The sequence below is a fragment of the Pseudophryne corroboree genome, chromosome 1, assembly GCF_028390025.1.
Source record: "Pseudophryne corroboree isolate aPseCor3 chromosome 1, aPseCor3.hap2, whole genome shotgun sequence".
In the NCBI taxonomy this organism is placed as follows: Eukaryota; Metazoa; Chordata; class Amphibia; order Anura; family Myobatrachidae; genus Pseudophryne; species Pseudophryne corroboree.
In genome coordinates this window covers 1,227,361,715-1,227,384,923 of record NC_086444.1, presented here as the reverse complement: position 1 = coordinate 1,227,384,923, position 23,209 = coordinate 1,227,361,715, and the positions used below count along the sequence as shown (strand labels likewise).

Genomic DNA, 23,209 nt, shown 5'->3' with positions numbered 1-23,209 from the left:
CTTGGTGCATGCACAATGGTAATATGCCTTACAATGGTATGTGCCTTCTGTGTTCCCTTCCCCAAATCAAAGGCAGCAGGAGCCATTCATTTACATACAGTAGTGTAGTGGCCGTGTTGTGTTTGTCATTTACTAAGCAGTACACACAGTCTGTGAAATGACAAGTCTCATGGGGGTGGGATTGGAGGTGGGGGAGGCTGCCTATTAAAGCAATGGAGAGGCCCAGGAAGAAGTACAGTAAACTCATTCTCAAAGATAAGACTCTTATAATTTTAAAAATCACACTAGTATATTTGTGTAATAAGTAGCACTTGAAGTTTTTTTTCTAATTTTGACTGCATATCTGTGTGCTTGTCCGAGACTGTATACAAAGTATGACAGGACTTGTTTTGCAAAATTAGAAGAAAAAACTGTGGATGCTAATCTGTACACAGATATACAAGTGTGTCCTTTGCGGGAATCAAACCCTAGCTCACAGGATGGCAAGCATCGGTGATACCACTATGCCAAGCTGTATAGAACTCTGAACTGTGCTTTTCTTTGTGTGCATTGGAGACGTTGATCCAATGTACAGATGTGTCCTCTTACATCCTTGCTGCAGTCACTCTAAACCGCCCTTGTAGTCACACCATGTCGCGGCGGGACTCGGCAGCGCTGATGGTCTTTGTTTGCAGTTTTTTTCTGTGAAAATGCATCTTAGATGCAAAGTAATGTAATAGGCTTCTGCTGATTAGAATGATATGCAGCATGCCTATATTCTGTGTGTGACTGCGGCTGTATCTGCATCCGAAATAAAATGTTAGTGTTTTCTAGCAGAACATTTTGTTTGCAGATACAGCCGCAGTCACATACAGAATATAGGCATGCTGCATATCATTATAATCAGCAGAAGCTGCTTGTGCGTCTTATTACATTATTGTGCGCCTAAGACACATTTTTGCAAAAAAAAAAAAACACGATTAACACTAACGAGTCCCGCCGCAGTGTGACTTCAAGAGCTGTTTAGCGTGAGATCGAGAGATGCCTGGCGTAAGTGAGCAGTCATTTGCTGGGCATCTCTGCTAACCTCACGCACATGCGCAATGGTGATTTTCAAAAGAGACATCTGGTGGATGATCACTGTTATTACACTCACTGGTAACGACAAAACGCACTGCCTTGCAACCAGGCAGACTGCGTCTCCGTGATCGGGACAAATGCCATAGATGAGCGAGGCTCCCTCTGTGTGAAAGTAAAGAGCTTACGCTCTAGTAGCATAGGGCACTGCGAGACCAGTGTGGGCAGAGGGCAGACGCTATGAGGGTGCACTGGTGTCAGTAATGTATGTGAGAGTAGGCTAGGTGTGAGGATGTACCAGTGTGAGTAGTGACTGTGGGGGGGGGGACGGGGGGGGGGGGTTTCCAGTCCACTACGTGACTTTAGAGTGGGGGACTGGGAGTGTGTCCATCGTGTGACTGAAGAACGGGGTGGTCTATGCACCATGTGACTGCAGGGTGGGAGGTCTGTATGCCGTGTCACTTAAGGAGTATGGGGGGGGTCGTGCATCATGTGACTGAAGGGGTAGGGGGGGGTTTGACTGTGTGACTGAAGATTGGGGGCGGCGGTGACTGAAGGACGGGGTGGTCTGTGCACCATGTGACTGAAGAGGTTGGGGTGGTCGGTGCACCGTGTGACTGAAGAGGTTGGGGTGGTCGGTGCACCGTGTGACTGAAGAGGTTGGGGTGGTCGGTGCACCGTGTGACTGAAGAGGTTGGGGTGGTCGGTGCACCGTGTGACTGAAGAGGTTGGGGTGGTCGGTGCACCGTGTGACTGAAGAGTTTGGGGTGGTCGGTGTACCGTGTGACTGAAGAGGTTGGGGTGGTCGGTGCACTGTGTGACTGAAGAGGTTGGGTGGTTTGTGCACCGTGTGACTGAAGAGGTTGGGGTGGTCGGTGCACCGTGTGACTGAAGAGGTTGGGGTGGTCGGTGCACCGTGTGACTGAAGAGGTTGGGGTGGTCGGTGCACCGTGTGACTGAAGAGGTTGGGGTGGTCGGTGCACTGTGTGACTGAAGAGGTTGGGTGGTTTGTGCACCATGTGACTGAAGAGGTTGGGGTGGTCGGTGCACCATGTGACTGAAGAGGTTGGGGTGGTCTGTGTACCGTGTGACTGGTGGGGGTGTCTGTGCACCATGTGACTGAAGGTGAGGGGGGGTTGATGTGACTGAACTCTGAAGAGGCTGCACACTGACAGAAGGGGTGGGGGATGGGTGTCTTGGTTATATAACCAGGCGACATATCATGCAATAATGTGGTTGATATTTATTTCAGGGGGACAGGAAGGCACTGAGCTTTGGGGTACAGAAGATTAACCTCCATGAGGTTGGTAAGGAGTTTGAGCCGAAGGCGAGACGACCCTCACCGGGGTCAGCGGACCTCTGTCTGATCACCGAGACCCCGCTCAGCACCGTCATACAGCACCTGCAGGTGTGTGTCGTGTTCCGCGCACAGAGCGTGTGACCTGGTATTACACTGGTCAGGTTACACTTATATTCCCCTGCTCCCAGTCCTGCCACTGCACTGTCCAGCCTACAGGGACTGCCATGGCCTGCTGGTACTTGCAGTTCACACGAGTCACTCTCATTAGAAACCAAGCCAGTGTCTCCTGAGTTTTGCCGCAACGTTATTCTGATCATATAATATATGTGTGTGTAAATTATTTACAATGCAATAAGGTAAAAGGTGGCTCTGCCCAGGTGAGCTTACAGTCTGGGAGACGTGGGGAGAGAGTGCGTGACGGCTGTAGGCTGGGGGTCTTTGTGCAGTTGCAGGTGCCCTGATTGGATGGTGGAGACATCTTATAAATATCACAGAACAGGTCCAGGCGTCTACAATGAATCATTATACCCTCTACAGCAAGAAGCTGCATGCACCAGGCCGTACACTGGGTGTTCTCTCCAGCAAGAAGCTGCATGCACCAGGCCGTACACTGGGCGTTCTCTCCAGCAAGAAGCTGCATGCACCAGGCCGTGTATTGGGCGGTCTCTCCAGCAAGAAGCTGCATGCACAGGCCGTGTATTGGGCGGTCTCTCCAGCAAGAAGCTGCATGCACCAGGCCGTACACTGGGCGGTCTCTCCAGCAAGAAGCTGCATGCACCAAGCCGTGTACTGGGCGTTCTCTCCAGCAAGAAGCTGCATGCACCAAGCCGTGTACTGGGCGTTCTCTCCAGCAAGAAGCTGCATGCACCAAGCCGTGTACTGGGCGTTCTCTCCAGCAAGAAGCTGCATGCACCAAGCCGTGTACTGGGCGTTCTCTCCAGCAAGAAGCTGCATGCACCAAGCCGTGTACTGGGCGTTCTCTCCAGCAAGAAGCTGCATGCACCAAGCCGTGTACAGGGCGTTCTCTCAAGCATCTCCCGTGTATCACATTATAGCTGGCGGGCCGTGTCTCTGCAGAACATTCTCCGTGTATCACATTATAGCTGGCGGGCCGTGTCTCTGCAGAACATTCCCCGTGTATCACATTATAGCTGGCAGGCCGTGTCTCTGCAGAATATTCCCCGTGTATCACATTATAGCTGGCAAGCCTGTCTCTGCAGAACATTCTCCGTGTATCACATTATAGCTGGCAGGCCTGTCGCTGCAGAACATTCTCCGTGTATCACATTATAGCTGGCAGACCCGGTCTCTGCAGAACATTCTCCGTGTGTCACATTATAGCTGGCAGGCCGTGTCTCTGCAGAACATTCTCCATGTATCACATTATAGCTGGCAGCCCCGTCTCTGCAGAACATTCCCCGTGTGTCACATTATAGCTGGCAGGCCCTGTCTCTGCAGAACATTCCCCGTGTATCACATTATAGCTGGCAGCCCCGTCTCTGCAGAACATTCTCCAGGTATCACATTATTGCTGGCAGGCCTGTCTCTGCAGAACATTCCCCGTGTATCACATTATAGCTGGCAGCCCCGTCTCTGCAGAACATTCTCCAGGTATCACATTGTTGCTGGCAGGCCTGTCTCTGCAGAACATTCCCCGTGTATCACATTATAGCTGGCAGCCTGTCTCTGCAGAACATTCCCCGTGTATCACATTATAGCTGGCAGCCCTGTCTCTGCAGAACATTCTCCAGGTATCACATTATAGCTGGCAGCCCCGTCTCTGCAGAACATTCTCCAGGTATCACATTATAGCTGGTAGGCCCGTCTCTGCAGAACATTCTACAGGTATCACATTATAGCTGGCAGGCCTGTATCTGCAGAACATTCCCCGTGTATCACATTATAGCTGGCAGGCCCTGTCTCTGCAGAACATTCTCCATGTATCCCATTATAGCTGGTAGGCCCATCTCTGCAGAACATCCCCCATGTATCACATTACAGCTGGCAGCCCCGTCTCTGCAAAACATTCTCCATGTATCACATTATAGCTGGCAGCCCCGTCTCTGCAGAACATTCTCCATGTATCACATTATAGCTGGTAGGCCCGTCTCTGCAGAACATTCTCCAGGTATCACATTATAGCTGGCAGGCCTGTCTCTGCAGAACATTCCCCGTGTATCACATTATAGCTGGCAGGCCCTGTCTCTGCAGAACATTCTCCATGTATCCCATTATAGCTGGTAGGCCCATCTCTGCAGAACATCCCCCATGTATCACATTACAGCTGGCAGCCCCGTCTCTGCAGAACATTCTCCATGTATCACATTATAGCTGGCAGCCCTGTCTCTGCAGAACATTCTCCATGTATCACATTATAGCTGGCAGCCCAGTCTCTGCAGAACATTCTCCATGTATCACATTATAGCTGGCGGGCCGTGTCTCTGCAGAACATTCTCCATGTATCACATTATAGCTGGCAGGCCGTGTCTCTGCAGAACATTCTCCATGTATCACATTATAGCTGGCAGCCCTGTCTCTGCAGAACATTCTCCATGTATCACATTATAGCTGGCGGGCCGTGTCTCTGCAGAACATTCTCCATGTATCACATTATGGCTGGCAGGCCGTGTCTCTGCAGAACATTCTCCGTGTATCACATTATAGCTGGCGGGCCGTGTCTCTGCAGAACATTCTCCATGTATCACATTATAGCTGGCGGGCCGTGTCTCTGCAGAACATTCTCCATGTATCACATTATAGCTGGCGGGCCGTGTCTCTGCAGAACATTCTCCATGTATCACATTATGGCTGGCAGCCCAGTCTCTGCAGAACATTCTCCGTGTATCACATTATAGCTGGCGGGCCGTGTCTCTGCAGAACATTCTCCGTGTATCACATTATAGCTGGCAGCCCCGTCTCTGCAGAACATTCTCCATGTATCACATTATAGCTGGCAGGCCCTGTCTCTGCAGAACATTCTCCGTGTATCATATTATAGCTGGCAGGCCGGTCTCTGCAGAACATTCCCCATGTATCCCGTTGCGGCGGAGCTTCCACACTGATCAGGTGTTCCGTCTCTCGCAGATCTGTGGCGTGCCAGTGGAGGAAGGACCGGTGTCACGGACAGGAGCAGTGGGGGAAATCAATTCTGTTTATTTGAGAGATCCAGACCACAATCTGATAGAAGTTTCTAACTACGTCGCTGACCCCAGTGGGAAACCCTAATCCGCTGCGTCACTGCACTGTGTATGTATGACAAGATAAAAGATGTGCCGTAACCCACAGCAACCGGGCCTGTTTCCCATTAGCGCCACCCTCCTGATTTCTCATATTGTAGCTGGAAAGGAAATGTATAGATTTGTATCAGTTCTGAATTAAAAAATAAAAATAAATGAAATAAAGGCGTCTGTCCTACCCAGCTTACTAGTGACGCTGCATCTCTATATACAAGGTACAGTATACAGGGTAAGAGGAGAGCCATTGGTCCCTGGTTGTGGCCTGATCTGCAGCTACAGCTCCCCGTATTCGTAGTATCAGTATATATATATAATATGAACTGCATGCCCGGCTAAATCACAGGTGGTCAGAAACACCCAATGAGGCTAGCAGAGTGGCATTGGTGGTCTGGAGGTGCGGTCAACCAATAGCCACATTAACTAGCCCCTTGAGACGGCATCATGACTAGCGCTCTACGTCCCGGCCCGTAACCTGATTATGTCACTCTGTAGGGCAGGAGAAGGCAACCTTTGGCACTCCAGCTGTTGTGGAATACTCCCAGCATGCCCTGCAACAGTTTTAGCGTGCCCTAAGAGAAAAACTGGCAGGGCATGCTGGGATGTGTAGTGCAACAGGTTGCCTACCCCTGCAGTAGGAATTCCATAAAAACATGAATACTCCCGCAGCAGCCTGCTGATCAAGCGCTGAACACGGTATAGTATAACCCAAGTGCAGGTAAGCGCTGAGCATTACGCTAACGTGGAGACTGCAGGAGCCGCCGGTAACACGCAGAAAGTCATTAGCTTCTGTACTGAGATTGCATTCATCAGCCCTGGAATATAATCCAGCTGTGTGTGAGGACAGGACAGGCCGGAAATAACCACACACAACGAAGAACTGTAAACCATTTATTCATCCTTAGAAAGTCACATTGTATACTCGTTACTAGTGTAGGCAGCGGCTGAGGTTATCAGACAACTGCAGGGGGCAGGACGAGGTCTGATAGAATATTTACAGACTATAAAACGTTACAGGACTTGGCTGTCTAAGCGACGCGCTTCTTGTACTTTTGGGAACCATGTTTAGCCCTTTAACGCTGGGGACAAAGGTCCGCAATTCACCCCACTGGCATCCACCATAGTGGCAGAGACAGGGGGGTAAATTTATTAAGATGGGAGTTCTATTTAAAAAGGGATGTTGCCCATAGCAACCAATCAGATTCTACTTCTCATTTATCTAGCACCTTCTAAAAGATAATACCTGGAATCTGATTGGTTGCTATGGGCAACATCACATCTTAAATAGAACTCCCATCTTAGTTAATTTACCCCCGTGTGTCTCCACCTGGACGGCTAACCCAGAAGTCTGCAGGGTACAAGTGCCACACCTGGGCGCAGGTAGGTAATATCTGTAGAACATGTCACAGGCAGCCTTCCAGTCACTACAAGTCCCAGCATGTCTTGTTAGGTATCTTCTCATCCACAAGTTTGGAAATATAATTCCTGGGGCTAGAATTCTTACAAAAAAGAGAATTCTGCGCTCCTGGCGAGAGTCGCGTCGGTGTAGGAGTACGCACCGTACAACACGGCTAAATCCAAGTAGCCCGGAGGAAGACAAAAATAGGAGATACAAAAATCAGCTTCACAAAAGCAAAAAACAGTCAGTGTGTATAAATACTCCGTCTGCAAACCTTTCCTTTCCCAGTGCCTCGTGCCTCTCCCACATCTCAGTGCGTCTACCATAACGTCCAGGGGGGCTGTCTGAGCTCAAAGGTGGAGATGCTGCTGACGTTCACTGGGATGGAGATGATGGCCCAGGGTAGTCCGTGCTGCTCCAGGGAACGCTGGATCATGTACCTGGGCGAGACATGGAAAAGGAACTCTCAGCAAAGGTTCAGACATGGTCAAGATGAAAGCAATGTTCCATTAGTCAATCAGGAGCTGACAGCATCACAAAATAGGGGTAACCATTGAATACAGTAAGCCAGATAGTAGGGCTATACATTTCTATGTGCACGGGAGTGGGCCCCTACTATCCAGAGGAGGGGTCTACTAAGCGGGAGTTATTCTTTAGGTTGCTCACAAACAATAAGAGACTAGAACACTCGTGAATGTGACAGGGTTGTAGGAGACATGACGGGACACAAGTGTGGATGACTGTACAGCAGCGCTGTAACCAGAGGTGAGCGAGCGGTGCCACTGCGCAGGGGGAAGTACAGTCACTGCCCCGTGGCACCTGCATTTGGCTTGCAGGGTTCCCAGAACAGCACCATGCAGAACTGCTTGGAGTGTCCTCAGGACGTCCCGGACATTCCTCCTCTTCCCAGTCTAGATGTTCCCGTCCCTCTCAGCATGACATCACATTCTTAAGGCAGTCCAATTACCCTGCTACGGCCCTGCCCCCTCAGCATGACATCACATGTCCTGGGGGTGGTACAATCACCCCTCCCCCCCCGCTACGGCCCTGCCCCTCTGCATGACATCACATTCTTCGGGCAGTACAGTCGCCCTGCTACGGCCCTGCCCACTCGGGATGACATCACATTCTTGGGGCAGTACAATTGCCCTGCCCACTCGGGGTAACAAACCACTGCCAACTGCCACGTGTGCAATACAGGCGTGATGATATAAGACTGCAAACCACTGCCAACTGCCACGTGTGCAATACAGGCGTGATGATATAAGACTGCAAACCACTGCCAACTGCCACGTGTGCAATACAGGCGTGATGATTTGTGACACGTGCGGGTTACATGCCACCACTCCATCAGACCCTACATACACAGTCTCAGCCGCCAGGCCAGCCTGGCATTCCCGACCTTGTACATACCCGTCTCTGCCCAGCAGGAAGAGGGCTGGGATCTCGGCTGTCCTCCCCGTGTTATCCTGAATCATCTCCACGTAGATGCTGTCATTGTCCGTGGCGCTGTCAGCAATAATCACTGCTCTGCCGCCATGCTCCTGAATCACCCGCGTCTTGGACAGGAACGAACAACCTCTGTGAACCAAAAATAAGATGGAACTGAAGGAGGATTTGTGTGTGCAGGACCATCATACTCATCGGATCATATGGACTTCATACCGCGAGGGGGCATAAACTTGTTATTCCCAGGAATGCGTACAAATAAATGGGAGACCATTAGGTAATTCATATAAGCAGACTATTCTTATCATTCCAGGGTAATAACAGAAAAGCACTGGGCAAAGAACCATATTAACAAAAGTGGAGGATGTTATGGTGAAAACAGAGCTCAGAGGGGGCATTCTGAAGCCTCTCTGCTCACTACATAATGTGCTATGCGACTGTGGTTGCTATGGTAGTTAAATAACACTCTGGAAAACTGCAGAATTGTACATCTTTGAGAGCAGCAAAAAGAAACAAGCCAAGGTAATTACAGTGTGGCTTTTTGCAGCCCACCACTGTAATTTGCATTACAAATACAGACCTTGTTTGTCATGGCAATGCAGGGTATAGAACTACATGCACTTAAATGACTAGGTCTTAGAAATAGGGGTACTAGGGCTCAGCAGAAGCACAGTCACAATCTTGAGCCTTTCTGGGACACATTGTCATGGCGGTGTCTGTCTGTTCAGCCGCTGTGACCTCACTGTAAGCACTTCTTTAGGACTATGAAGGTTTCAGATACAAAACCCGCCAGGTTATATCCAGTGTGGAGGGAAAACATTTGTCTGGTTAAATACGACATTGTTGTGACTTCACAGGAAAGTGCAGGAGTTAAATGTCTCCTATTATAAAGGGAGAAATGTTAAACTTTAGACAATCGTTCAGTTTCCAGGGAAACGGAAAAAGTGTGAAATACAAAGATCTCAGAATAATAGTCTAACGTGTCAACCGCTTCATTTTAACCGGCTAAAGGTTTATCAACACGAGTCCATCAACATGACCTGAAAGTACTGAGTTACAAGGTATCGTCTCACTGCGCATGCTGTGTCGTTAGTTCCTAAACCACTAGGGGTGCCACCGGTTGGAGGTCCAGGACCAAATCAAATTATTTATGGTCTATATCATGGGCAAAACCAGAACTGGTGGCTGCCAATCATAAAATATGTGGCCAGACATAAGTGTAACCAGGTGATGACCCTAAGCGTGATAGGCCTGCACAAATTATATTATCTTTTTTTTCTCCAAATTTCTCACTAAAAATTTTTTGGGGCGCCATGAGGAAAATACTGATTCCCTATGGCGCTATGATTCAAGAAAGTTTGGAACCACTGGTCTATGTAGCCCGCCATCAGACCCAGCCCAGTTACCATCAACCCCGCTATAAATCCAACTCTCGATGAGCTGCACAACCCATAGCCCTCCAATGTCATTCCTAAATCTACCTCCCCAGCCTACTCACCCTCTTCCTTATCCCAAGTGTCTATCTGCCTCTCCACCTGCATGACCAGGCGCTTCCTCAACCACAACATGTCCAAATCTGACCTTATAATCTTCCCATTGACAATGTCACTACCCCAAAACTCCATCAGTGTCATTCTTTATAAGAAAAAAGGTGAAGGTACACCACACACCGTTAAAATTATAACAACCATAATAAATCGAGGTTCTTGGCATATATTGGCCAGTATATGAGCCTGCCCACCTTCTTCACAGTGACCTCGTCGGACAGGTCCCTAACACTAGGGGTTCGCCTCTGTGGCGCATAGCACTCCCAAACTACCTCGACCATAGCACCCTAGGGTGCCACACAGAAAAGAAATAGAAGTGAGAAATCAGTGCTAGGCAAATGAAAGAGGCTGCTGAGTGTTAAGGAAAAAAAAATAATAATAAGATTTTACTTACCGGTAAATCTATTTCTCGTAGTCCGTAGAGGATGCTGGGACTCCGTAAGGACCATGGGGGATAGACGGGCTCCGCAGGAGATAGGGCACTTTAAGAAAGCTTTGGATTCTGGGTGTGCACTGGCTCCTCCCTCTATGCCCCTCCTCCAGACCTCAGTTAGGGAAACTGTGCCCAGAGGAGATGGACAGTACGAGGAAGGATTTTTGTAAATCTAAGGGCGAGATCCATACCAGCCACACCAATCACACCGTATAACTTGTGATAAACTACCCAGTTAACAGTATGAACAACAACATAGCCTCGGTTCAACCGATAAACTATAACATAACCCTTATGTAAGCAATAACTAAATACAAGTCTTGCAGAAGAAGTCCGCACTTGGGACGGGCGCCCAGCATCCTCTACGGACTATGAGAAATAGATTTACCGGTAAGTAAAATCTTATTTTCTCTAACGTCCTTGAGGATGCTGGGACTCCGTAAGGACCATGGGGATTATACCAAAGCTCCCAAACGGGCGGGAGAGTGCGGATGACTCTGCAGCACCGATTGAGCAAACAGGAGGTCCTCCTCAGCCAGGGTATCAAACTTGTAGAACTTTGCAAAGGTGTTTGACCCCGACCAAGTAGCTGCTCGGCACAACTGTAATGCCGAGACCCCTCGGGCAGCCGCCCAAGAAGAGCCCACCTTCCTAGTGGAATGGGCCTTAACCGATTTAGGCAATGGTAATCCTGCCGTAGAATGCGCCTGCTGAATCGTGTTACAGATCCAGCGAGCAATAGTCTGCTTTGAAGCAGGAGCGCCAACCTTGTTGGCCGCATACAGAACAAACAGAGCTTCAGTCTTCCTGATCCTAGCCGTCCTGGTCACGTAAATCTTCAAAGCCCTGACCACATCCAGGGACTCGGAATTCTCCAAGTCCCGTGTAGCCATAGGCACGACAACAGGTTGGTTCACATGAAAAGATGAGACCACTTTTGGCAGAAATTGAGGACGAGTCCTCAACTCTGCCCTATCCACGTGAAAAACCAAGTATGGGCTTTTATGTGATAAAGCCGCCAATTCTGAAACACGCCTTGCCGAAGCTAACGCCAACAACATGACCACTTTCCACGTGAGGTATTTCAACTCCACTGTTTTGAGTGGTTCAAACCAAGGCGACTTGAGGAAACGTAACACCACGTTAAGATCCCAAGGCGCCACCGGAGGTACAAAGGGAGGCTGAATATGTAGCACTCCCTTCACAAAAGTCTGTACTTCAGGAATAGAGGCCAATTCTCTTTGAAAGAAAATGGATAAGGCCGCAATTTGGACCTTTATGGACCCTAATTTTAGGCCCAAATTCACTCCCGTTTGAAGGAAGTGAAGTAGACGGCCCAAATGGAACTCCTCCGTAGGAGCCGCCTTGGCCTCACACCAAGAAACATATTTTTGCCATATACGGTGATAATGTTTCAACGTCACGTCTTTCCTAGCCTTGATCAGGGTAGGAATGACCTCCTCCGGAATCCCTTTTTCCGCTAGGATCCGGCGTTCAACCGCCATGCCGTCAAACGCAGCCGCGGTAAGTCTTGGAACAGACAGGGCCCCTGCTGCAGCAGGTCCTGCCTTAGAGGAAGAGGCCACGGATCTTCTGTGAGCAACTCTTGCAGCTCCGGATACCAAGTCCTCCGTGGCCAATCTGGAACAATGAGGATTGTTCTGACCCTGCTTATTCTTATTATTCTCAACAACTTGGGTATGAGAGGAAGAGGAGGAAACACATAGACCGATCTGAACACCCAAGGTGTCACCAGAGCGTCTACCGCTACCGCCTGAGGGTCCCTTGACCTGGCGCAATACCGCTTTAGCTTTTTGTTGAGACAGGACGCCAACATGTCTATTTGAGGCAGTCCCCACCGACCCGTGATCTGTGCGAAGACTTCTTGATGAAGTCCCCACTCTCCCGGATGCAGGTCGTGCCTGCTGAGGAAGTCCGCCTCCCAGTTGTCCACCCCCAGGATGAACACTGCTGATAGTGCGCTTACATGGCCTTCCGCCCAGCGTAGAATCCTGGTCGCTTCTGCCATGGCCACTCTGCTCCGCATTCCGCCTTGGCGGTTTACATGAGCCACTGCCGTGACATTGTCTGACTGAATCAGAACCGGTTTGTCCCGAAGCAATTCCTCCGCTTGACGCAGGGCGTTGTATATGGCCCTCAACTCCAGGACGTTGATGTGGAGACAAGTCTCTAGATTTGACCAGAGACCTTGGAAATTTCTTCCCAGTGTGACTGCTCCCCAGCCTCGGAGGCTTGCGTCTGTGGTCACCAGGACCCAGTCCTGAATGCCGAACCTGCGACCCTCTAGTAGGTGAGCACTGTGCAGCCACCACAGGAGAGATACCCTGGTCCTGGGAGACAGGGTGATCCTTTGATGCATTTGTAAATGGGACCCGGACCACTTGTCCAAGAGGTCCCATTGAAAAGTCCTTGCATGGAACCTGCCGAAAGGGATGGCCTCGTATGAAGCTACCATCTTCCCCAGAACCCGTGTGCAATGATGCACTGAAACCTTTTTTGGCTTTAATAGGTTCCTGACCAGGGCTATGAGCTCCTGAACCTTTTCGATCGGAAGAAAAACCTTTTTCTGGTCTGTGTCTAGAATCAGGCCCAAAAAGGTCAGACGCGTTGTAGGGACTAGCTGGGACTTCGGTATATTGAGAATCCAGCCGTGTAACTGCAACGTCTTCATGGACAGAGACACGCTGTCCAGCAACTTCTCCCGAGATCTCGCCTTAATGAGGAGATCGTCCAAGTATGGGATAATTGTGACACCCTGCCTGCGCAGGAGCACCATAATTTCCGCCATTACCTTGGTGAAAATTCTCGGGGCCGTGGAAAGCCCAAACGGCAACGTCTGAAATTGGTAGTGACAGTCCTGCACTGCAAATCTCAGGAACGCCTGGTGAGGGGGGAATATCGGAACATGAAGGCAAGCATCCTTTATGTCCAGGGACACCATCCAATCCCCACCCTCCAGGCTGGCGATGACCGCCCTGAGTGATTCCATTTTGAACTTGAACCTCTTCAAGTACAGGTTCAGGGATATTAGATTTAAAATGGGTCTGACCGAACCGTCTGGTTTCGGGACCACAAATAGGGTTGAGTAATATCCCTCTCCTTGCTGGAGATAAGGAACTGTGACAATCACCTGTTGAATATACAATTTTTGGATTGCTGCCAACACTAGCTCCCTCTCTGACGGGGAAGCCGGCAGAGCCGATTTGAAAAACCGGCGAGGAGGCAAGTCTTCGAATTCCAGTCTGTATCCCTGAGAAACAATCTCTAATGCCCAGGGATCCACCTGCGAGCGAACCCAGACGTGGCTGAAAAACCGAAGACGAGCCCCCACTAGATCTGCCTCCCCCCGGGAAGCCCCAGCGTCATGCGGTGGACTTTGCAGATGCAGGGGAGGACTTCTGCTCCTGGGAACTAGCTGTGTGCAGCCTTTTTCCCTTGCCTTTTCCGCTGGCAACAAAGGACGATCCCCGTACCTTCTTGCTCTTATTGGAACGAAAGGACTGCATTTGATAATGAGGTGCCTTTTTAGTATGCTGCGGGGGAACATAAGGTAAGAAATTCGACTTACCCGTCGTAGCAGTAGAGACAAGGAGGGTCATTCCGAGTTGTTCGCTCGTTATTTTTTTGTCGCAACGGAGCGAATAGTCGCTAATGCGCATGCGCAATGTCCGCAGTGCGACTGCGCCAAGTAAATTTGCTATGCAGTTAGGAATTTTACTCACGGCATTACAAGGTTTTTTCTTCGTTCTGGTGATCGTAATGTGATTGACAGGAAGTGGGTGTTTCTGGGCGGAAACAGGCCGTTTTATGGGAGTGTGCGAAAAAACGCTACCGTTTCTGGGAAAAACGCGGGAGTGGCTGGAGAAACGGAGGAGTGTCTGGGCGAACGCTGGGTGTGTTTGTGACGTCAAACCAGGAACGACAAGCACTGAACTGATCGCAGATGCCGAGTAAGTTTGGAGCTACTCAAAAACTGCTAAGAAGTGTCTATTCGCAATTCTGCTAATCTTTCGTTCGCAATTTTAATATGCTAAGATTAACTCCCAGTAGGCGGCGGCTTAGCGTGTGCAAAGCTGCTAAAAGCAGCTTGCGAGCGAACAACTCGGAATGACCCCCAAGGTCCGAGAGGCCGTCTCCAAACAACTCCTCCCCTTTGTAAGGCAAGGACTCCATATGCCGCTTTGAATCGGCGTCTCCCGTCCACTGTCGGGTCCACAAGTGCCGCCTAGCAGAAATAGACATAGCGTTTATTCTGGAGCTTAATAAACAAATGTCTCTTTGAGCATCTCTCATATACAAGGCAGCATCTCTGATATGCTCTATGGTCATTAAAATGGCATCCCTATCTAAGGTGTCAATCTCCGTAGATAAGGAATCTGCCCATGCCACAACAGCACTACAAACCCAGGCCGACGCCATAGCCGGTTTAACAATAGTACCTGAATGAGTGTAAATGTGCTTCATGGTAATTTCCTGCCTGCGATCAGCAGGATCCTTGAGGGAAGCCGTATCCTGAGAAGGCAGTGCCACCTTTTTGGATAAGCATGTCAGCGCCTTGTCTACTTTAGGCGAAGATTCCCATCGTATCCTATCCGTTTGTGGAAAAGGATACGCCATAAGAATCCTTTTGGGAACTTGTGGTCTCCTCTCTAGAGATTCCCAAGCCTTTTCGCACAATTCACCCAGCTCAAATGAGGACGGAAAGATGACCTCAGGCTTTTTCCCTTTATACATGTGTACCCTCGTGTCAGGGACAGGGAGTTCCTCAGTAATATGCAAAACCTCTTTAATGGCAATAATCATGTACCGAATACCTTTTGCCACCTTCGGCTGTAATTTTGCATCTTCATAGTCGACACTAGAGTCAGTATCCGTGTCGGTATCTGTGTCATCGATCTGGGAAATGGTGCGCTTCTGAGGCCCCGAAGGTCCTGGCGCCACAGGGACAGGCACGGTCTGGCTACCTGACTGATCCCTAGCTTCAGCCTTGTCTAACCTTTTATGCAATAGATTGACATTTGCATTTAAGACATTCAGCATATCCATCCATTCCTGTGTCGGCGCTGCCGACGGCGATATGACATTCAAGCACTCCCCCTCCACATTAAGCGAGCCTTCCTCGTCAAACATGTCGACACATGCGTACCGATACACTTCACACACACAGGGAAACTCTTTTCTGAAGACAGTATCCCCTTTAAGGCCCCTTGGAGAGACAGAGAGAGAGTATGCCAGCACACACCCCAGCGCAATGACCCTGGAGACCAACACAAAATGTTTTTCCCCCAGCCGCGCTGTATAATATGTTATCCGCCAATTATGTGCCCCCCCCCCTTCTCTTTTAAACCCCCTACACCGTGTGTAAGCAGGGGAGAGTCCAGGGAGCTTCCTCTCAGCGGTGCTGTGGAGAGAAAATGGCGCTGGTGAGTGCTGAGGTAGAAGCCCCGCCCCCTCGGCGGCGGGCTTCTGTCCCGCTCAAAGTTATTAAAAAATGGCGGGGGCTCTTTTATATGCATGTACAGTGCCCACCTGTACATGTATATTGTCTTTTGCCATGAGAGGTGTTATATTGCTGCCCAGGGCCCCCCCCCCTGCGCCCTGCACCCTTACAGTGACCGGAGTGTGTGAGGTGTATGGGAGCAATGACGCACAGCTGCGGTGCTGTGCGTTACCTCAGTGAAGCTCTGAAGGCTTCTGCCGCCTGAGACGTCTTCTGACTTCGTTTCTTCTGGCTCTGTGAGAACGGCGGCGCGGCTCTGGGGGTGGACACCCAGTAAGAACCTGTGTTCACCCCCTCTGGAGCTAATGGTGTCCAGTAGCCGAGGAAGCAGAGCCTATAAATTAAGAAGGTCTGCCCCTCTCTCCTCAGTCCCTCGATGCAGGAAGCCTGTTGCCAGCAGTGCTCCCTGTAAAAATGTAGAAAAAAATCCAAACAAAAATGCTTTCTAGGCAGAGAACTCAGGGGAGCTCCCTACAGTGCGCCCATCTCGTTCTGGGCACAGTGTAAAAACTGAGGTCTGGAGGAGGGGCATAGAGGGAGGAGCCAGTGCACACCCAGAATCCAAAGCTTTCTTAAAGTGCCCTATCTCCTGCGGAGCCCGTCTATCCCATGGTCCTTACGGAGTCCCCAGCATCCTCTAGGACGTTAGAGAAAAAGGAGGACAGCAGTAAGGTGTTCGATAGAGGACAGCAGTAAGGTGTTCGATAGAGGACAGCAGTAAGGTGTTCGATAGAGGACAGCAGTAAGGTGTTCGATAGAGGACAGCAGTAAGGTGTTAGATAGAGGACAGCAGTAAGGTGTTAGATAGAGGACAGCAGTAAGGTGTTAGATAGAGGACAGCAGTAAGGTGTCAGAGAGAGTACAGCAGTAAGCTGTCCGAGAGAGGACAGCAGTAAGGTGCTAGAGAGAGGACAGCAGTAAGGTGTCAGAGAGAGGACAGCAGTAAGGTGTCACAGAGAGGACAGCAGTATACTCCCCACATCACTCAGTGTCTACCTAATAATGTATCTTTATCCTTCCCCCCCTAGTCTCCTACACCTCCTCCTCTCTCCCCCCTCCATCCCTCTGTTTCCTACCCCCACCTTTCCTGTTACCCCACTTTCATTCACCTCTGCTCCATGGTCCTGCTACCCCACAACTCAGCCCTGCTCCCTCTCTCCCTTCCCTGTCACCTGCCCACACCCCCATCCACATCACACTGACCCCCCTCCCTGCCCACCTCCTGCAGTTTCCCCTCCTAGCTCAGGCACCCGCACCATCACTACTCTCTCATCATCCCTGCCCTCAAAGTTAATCCCACCTCATCGCTACAGCAACCCTGAAAATCTCATTCACATCTCTCCCACAAACTCACACCCCCTATCCTGTGCCCTCTGGAATGCCAGATCTGTTTGTAACAAACTGGTCCCCACTCATGACCTTTTCATTTCCAACTCCCTACACCTACTAGCCATTACTGAAACTTGGATTACTCCCTCCGACACTACTTCTGCTGCTGCTCTCTCTGCTGGGGGCCTCACATTCACACACACACCCCAAGCTGGGGGTCGCCATGGGGGTGGTGTTGGGGTCATTTTACCTTCTAGTTACTCCTACCAACTCATACCACCAGAACCATCCCATACATTCTCTACATTTGAGGTCCACGCCATACGCCTCTTCCAACCAGTCCATCTTAGAGTAGCTGTCATTTACCGCCCCCCTGGCACTGCTTCCAAATTCATCAACAACTTTGCTTCCTGGCTTCCTCACTTCCTCTCTTCTGACATTCCCACCATTATTCTAGGCGATTTCAACATCCCTATTGATATCTCCACACAATCCCCTGCCTCTAAACTCCTTAACCTCACCTCTTCACTTGGTCTCTCCCAGTGGACCTCCTCACCCTCCCATGTGAATGGGAGCTCACTGGATCTGGTCTTCACTCACCGCTGTGATATTTCTGATTTTTCCAACTCCCCATTTCTCCTCTCTGACCACCACCTGCTCTCCTTTAACCTATCTCTCTCGACTTCCCCATCTCTACCTCCTAAGGCTACCATCACTAAGCGTAACATTGAAGCTATTGACACCACATTCCTTTCCTCCCTGTTTGACTCACTTCTCTCTGCTATTCTCTCTCTCTCATGCCCTGAACAAGCCACTTCCACATACAATGCATCCATTACTTCTGCTCTTGACTCTGTTGCTCCACCAACCACTATTCATCCTCGCAAATTAACACCTCAACCCTGGCACACCAAATGCACCAGATATCTGCAAAAATGCTCACGTACTGCTGAGCGACACTGGAGGAAATCACGCTCTAAGGCAGATTTCCTCCATTTCAAACTTATGCTTTCATCCTTCAGTGCTGCCCTTTCTCTTGCTAAACAGTCATACTTCAAGAACCTCATCTCCTCCCAGTCTTCCAACCCACGGCGCCTCTTTGCCACTCTCAACTCACTCCTCTGCCCACCTCCACCTCGTCTCCCTTCCTCACTCTCTGCTCTTGACTTTGCCACTTACTTCACAACCAAAATTGACTCCATACGTCAGGACATCACATCACACCAGACCATCAGTAACCAGCCTTCTCCCATCCCTTACCAACCCTCCCCATCCCTCGCACCAACTCTGTCATCTTTCTCCCATGCATCTGGAGAGGAAGTCATGGCCCTCATTCGTTCCTGTCCCCTCACCACCTCCCCACTTGACCCTATCCCCTCCCGCCTCCTCCGCTACCTCTCTTCTTCTGCTTGTTCCCATCTTTCCCACCTTCTCAATCTCTCCCTATCATCAGGCACTGTCCCCTCTGCCTTCAAGCATGCACTCATCTCTCCTATTCTTAAAAAACCTACCCTTGATCCAAACACTCTCTCCAACTACCGACCCATCTCTCTCCTCCCTTTTGCCTCCAAACTCCTTGAGCATATTGTCTACAACCACCTTACTTCCTTTCTTTCCTCACACTCACTGCTTGACCCATTCCAATCTGGCTTCCGTCCTCTCCACTCCACTGAAACTGCCCTTACAAAAGTATGCAATGACCTCCATGCTGCTAAATCTAAGGGACACTACTCTCTACTTATTCTACTTGATCTCTCTGCTGCTTTTGACACTGTGGACCATCCTCTCCTACTGCAAATCCTTCACTCCATTGGTCTGCGTGACACTGCCCTCTCTTGGTTGTCGTCCTACCTTTCTAACCGTTCATTCTCTGTCTCCTCTCATGACTCCACCTCCCCCTCACTTCCACTAACTGTAGGGGTACCCCAAGGTTCTGTCCTTGGTCCTCTTCTCTTCTCTCTCTATACGTCCTCACTAGGTAAGCTCATTAGTTCTTTTGGTTTCCAATAGCATCTTTATGCTGATGACACTCAAATCTATCTTTCCTCTCCCCTACTCTCCTCACTCGTATCTCCAACTGTCTCTCTGCTATCTCTTCCTGGATGTCCCAGCGCTTTCTTAAACTTAACATGTCTAAGACCGAGCTGATCATCTTCCCTCCCTCCCGCATAACCTCACCTCCTACAATCTCATTATCTATTGATGGCACTACTATCTCCTCTACCCCCCAAGTGCGCTGTCTTGGAGTAATCCTTGACTTCTCCCTCTCCTTCAAACCTCACATTCAGCACCTCTCACAAACCTGCCGTTTTCATCTAAAAAATATTTCCAGGATCAGACCCTTTCTGACCCAGGATGCTACTAAGACTCTTATCCACTCACTGGTCATCTCCAGACTGGACTACTGTAATCTCCTCCTGACTGGCATTCCTGACAAATACCTCTCTCCACTCCAATCTATCCTCAATGCTGCTGCCCGGCTCATTTTCCTCACCAAACGCACTACGTCCACCTCTCCTCTCTTACTAGACCTTCACTGGCTCCCCTTCCCTTTCAGAATCCATTTCAAGCTTCTCACACTTGCTTACAAAGCCCTCACCCACTCCTCTCCCATCTACATCTCTGATCTTATCTCGCTTTACACTCCCACCCGTCCTCTTCGCTCTGCTAATGCTCACCAACTCTCCTGCCTACGGATTACTTCCTCCCACTCCTACCTCCAAGATTTTTCACGCGCTGCACCACTTCTCTGGAATTCCCTACCTCTCCCCCTCAGACTCTCCACCTCTCTACAAAACTTCAAACGGGCTCTCAAGACCCACTTCTACACCAAACCCAGCCAAATCTCATCCTAAACCTCTGTTCCACGCTCTCTATGTACCCCATCTGTCTCACCCCTATCGGTCTACCCCTCCCCGTTAGAATGGAAGCTCTCACGAGCAGGGCCCTCTTCCCTCATGTGCTTACTCTTTTCTTACTTTAATAATCTTCAACTGCACCAAATCCAGCAGTCTTCTGCCACCTGATACTTATTCCAGTGTCATCTGCTGATGTAGCTATGTTTATTTACCCTGTACTTGTCCTATATTGTCGTCAACTGTAAGTTGCTGTTTTCTTGTTTGATTATTTGTTTATGTACTCTGTAATTGGGCGCTGCGGAACCCTTGTGGCGCCATATAAATAAAGGATAATAATAATAATAACAGAGAGGACAGCAGTAAGGTGTCACAAAGAGGACAGCAGTAAGGTGTCACAAAGAGGACAGCAGTAAGGTGCTAGAGAGAGGACAGCAGTAAGGTGCTAGAGAGAGGACAGCAGTAAGGTGTCAGAGAGAGGACAGCAGTAAGGTGTCAGAGAGAGGACAGCAGTAAGGTGTCAGAGAGAGGACAGCAGTAAGGTGTCAGAGAGAGGACAGCAGTAAGGTGTCAGAGAGAGGACAGCAGTAAGGTGTCAGAGAGAGGACAGCAGTAAGGTGTCAGAATGAGAGGACAGCAGTAAGGTGTCAGAATGAGAGGACAGCAGTAAGGTGTCAGAATAAGAGGACAGCAGTAAGGTGTCAGAGAGAGGACAGCAGTAAGGTGTTAGCTAGAGGACAGCAGTAAGGTGTTAGCTAGAGGACAGCAGTAAGGTGTTAGCTAGAGGACAGCAGTAAGGTGTTAGCTAGAGGACAGCAGTAAGGTGTTAGCTAGAGGACAGCAGTAAGGTGTTAGCTAGAGGACAGCAATAAGGTGTCACAGAGAGGACAGCAGTAAGGTGTCACAGAGAGGACAGCAGTAAGGTGTCAGAATGAGAGGACAGCAGTAAGGTGTCAGAATGAGAGGACAGCAGTAAGGTGTCAGAATGAGAGGACAGCAGTAAGGTGTCAGAATGAGAGGACAGCAGTAAGGTGTTAGCTAGAGGACAGCAGTAAGGTGTTAGCTAGAGGACAGCAGTAAGGTGTTAGCTAGAGGACAGCAGTAAGGTGTTAGCTAGAGGACAGCAGTAAGGTGTTAGCTAGAGGACAGCAGTAAGGTGTTAGCTAGAGGACAGCAGTAAGGTGTTAGCTAGAGGACAGCAGTAAGGTGTTAGCTAGAGGACAGCAGTAAGGTGTTAGCTAGAGGACAGCAGTAAGGTGTTAGCTAGAGGACAGCAGTAAGGTGTTAGCTAGAGGACAGCAGTAAGGTGTTAGCTAGAGGACAGCAGTAAGGTGTTAGCTAGAGGACAGCAGTAAGGTGTTAGCTAGAGGACAGCAGTAAGGTGTTAGCTAGAGGACAGCAGTAAGGTGTTAGCTAGAGGACAGCAGTAAGGTGTTAGCTAGAGGACAGCAGTAAGGTGTCAGAGAGAGGACAGCAGTAAGGTGTCAGAATGAGAGGACAGCAGTAAGGTGTCAGAATGAGAGGACAGCAGTAAGGTGTCAGAATGAGAGGACAGCAGTAAGGTGTCAGAATGAGAGGACAGCAGTAAGGTGTCAGAGAGAGGACAGCAGTAAGGTGTTAGCTAGAGGACAGCAGTAAGGTGTTAGCTAGAGGACAGCAGTAAGGTGTTAGCTAGAGGACAGCAGTAAGGTGTTAGCTAGAGGACAGCAGTAAGGTGTTAGCTAGAGGACAGCAGTAAGGTGTTAGCTAGAGGACAGCAGTAAGGTGTTAGCTAGAGGACAGCAGTAAGGTGTTAGCTAGAGGACAGCAGTAAGGTGTCACAGAGAGGACAGCAGTAAGGTGTCACAGAGAGGACAGCAGTAAGGTGTCACAGAGAGGACAGCAGTAAGGTGTCACAGAGAGGACAGCAGTAAGGTGTCAGAATGAGAGGACAGCAGTAAGGTGTCAGAATGAGAGGACAGCAGTAAGGTGTCAGAATGAGAGGACAGCAGTAAGGTGTCAGAATGAGAGGACAGCAGTAAGGTGTCAGAATGAGAGGACAGCAGTAAGGTGTTAGCTAGAGGACAGCAGTAAGGTGTTAGCTAGAGGACAGCAGTAAGGTGTTAGCTAGAGGACAGCAGTAAGGTGTTAGCTAGAGGACAGCAGTAAGGTGTTAGCTAGAGGACAGCAGTAAGGTGTTAGCTAGAGGACAGCAGTAAGGTGTTAGCTAGAGGACAGCAGTAAGGTGTTAGCTAGAGGACAGCAGTAAGGTGTTAGCTAGAGGACAGCAGTAAGGTGTTAGCTAGAGGACAGCAGTAAGGTGTTAGCTAGAGGACAGCAGTAAGGTGTTAGCTAGAGGACAGCAGTAAGGTGTTAGCTAGAGGACAGCAGTAAGGTGTTAGCTAGAGGACAGCAGTAAGGTGTTAGCTAGAGGACAGCAGTAAGGTGTTAGCTAGAGGACAGCAGTAAGGTGTTAGCTAGAGGACAGCAGTAAGGTGTTAGCTAGAGGACAGCAGTAAGGTGTTAGATAGAGGACAGCAGTAAGGTGTTAGATAGAGGACAGCAGTAAGGTGTCACAGAAAGGACAGCAGTAAGGTGTTAGATAGAGGACAGCAGTAAGGTGTTAGATAGAGGACAGCAATAAGGTGTTAGATAGAGGACAGCAGTAAGGTGTTAGATAGAGGACAGCAGTAAGGTGTTAGCTAGAGGACAGCAGTAAGGTGTTAGCTAGAGGACAGCAGTAAGGTGTTAGCTAGAGGACAGCAGTAAGGTGTTAGCTAGAGGACAGCAGTAAGGTGTTAGCTAGAGGACAGCAGTAAGGTGTTAGCTAGAGGACAGCAGTAAGGTGTTAGCTAGAGGACAGCAGTAAGGTGTCAGAGAGAGAGGACAGCAGTAAGGTGTCAGAGAGAGAGGACAGCAGTAAGGTGTCACAGAGAGGACAGCAGTAAGGTGTCACAGAGAGGACAGCAGTAAGGTGTCACAGAGAGGACAGCAGTAAGGTGTCACAGAGAGGACAGCAGTAAGGTGCTAGAGAGAGGACAGCAGTAAGGTGTTAGACAGAGGACAGCAGTAAGGTGTTAGATAGAGGACAGCAGTAAGGTGTTAGAT

The 23,209-nt window shown here is 49.6% G+C and overlaps 2 protein-coding genes across 5 annotated transcripts in view; one reads left to right on the top strand and one right to left on the bottom strand.

The window, feature by feature from the left end:
* GLOD5 (glyoxalase domain containing 5) overlaps nt 1-5,775 on the top strand; it is a 36,801-nt gene extending 31,026 nt beyond the window's left edge. The window contains exons 3-4 of the mRNA XM_063925385.1: nt 2,309-2,464; nt 5,441-5,775. Of these exons, the coding sequence (XP_063781455.1) occupies nt 2,309-2,464; nt 5,441-5,581 (297 nt within the window). The 3' untranslated portion in view covers nt 5,582-5,775. The remainder of the gene's footprint in view (nt 1-2,308; nt 2,465-5,440) is intronic.
* A 692-nt stretch (nt 5,776-6,467) lies between these two features.
* Nucleotides 6,468-23,209, bottom strand: part of PRADC1 (protease associated domain containing 1) — a 40,427-nt gene continuing 23,685 nt past the window's right edge. For all 4 annotated transcript variants that reach the window (XM_063925381.1, XM_063925382.1, XM_063925384.1 and 1 more), the window contains 2 exons: nt 8,402-8,569; nt 6,468-7,428 (listed from right to left, as the gene is read on the bottom strand). In XM_063925381.1, coding sequence (XP_063781451.1) covers nt 7,308-7,428; nt 8,402-8,569 — 289 coding nt within the window. In that variant the 3' untranslated portion in view covers nt 6,468-7,307. The remainder of the gene's footprint in view (nt 7,429-8,401; nt 8,570-23,209) is intronic.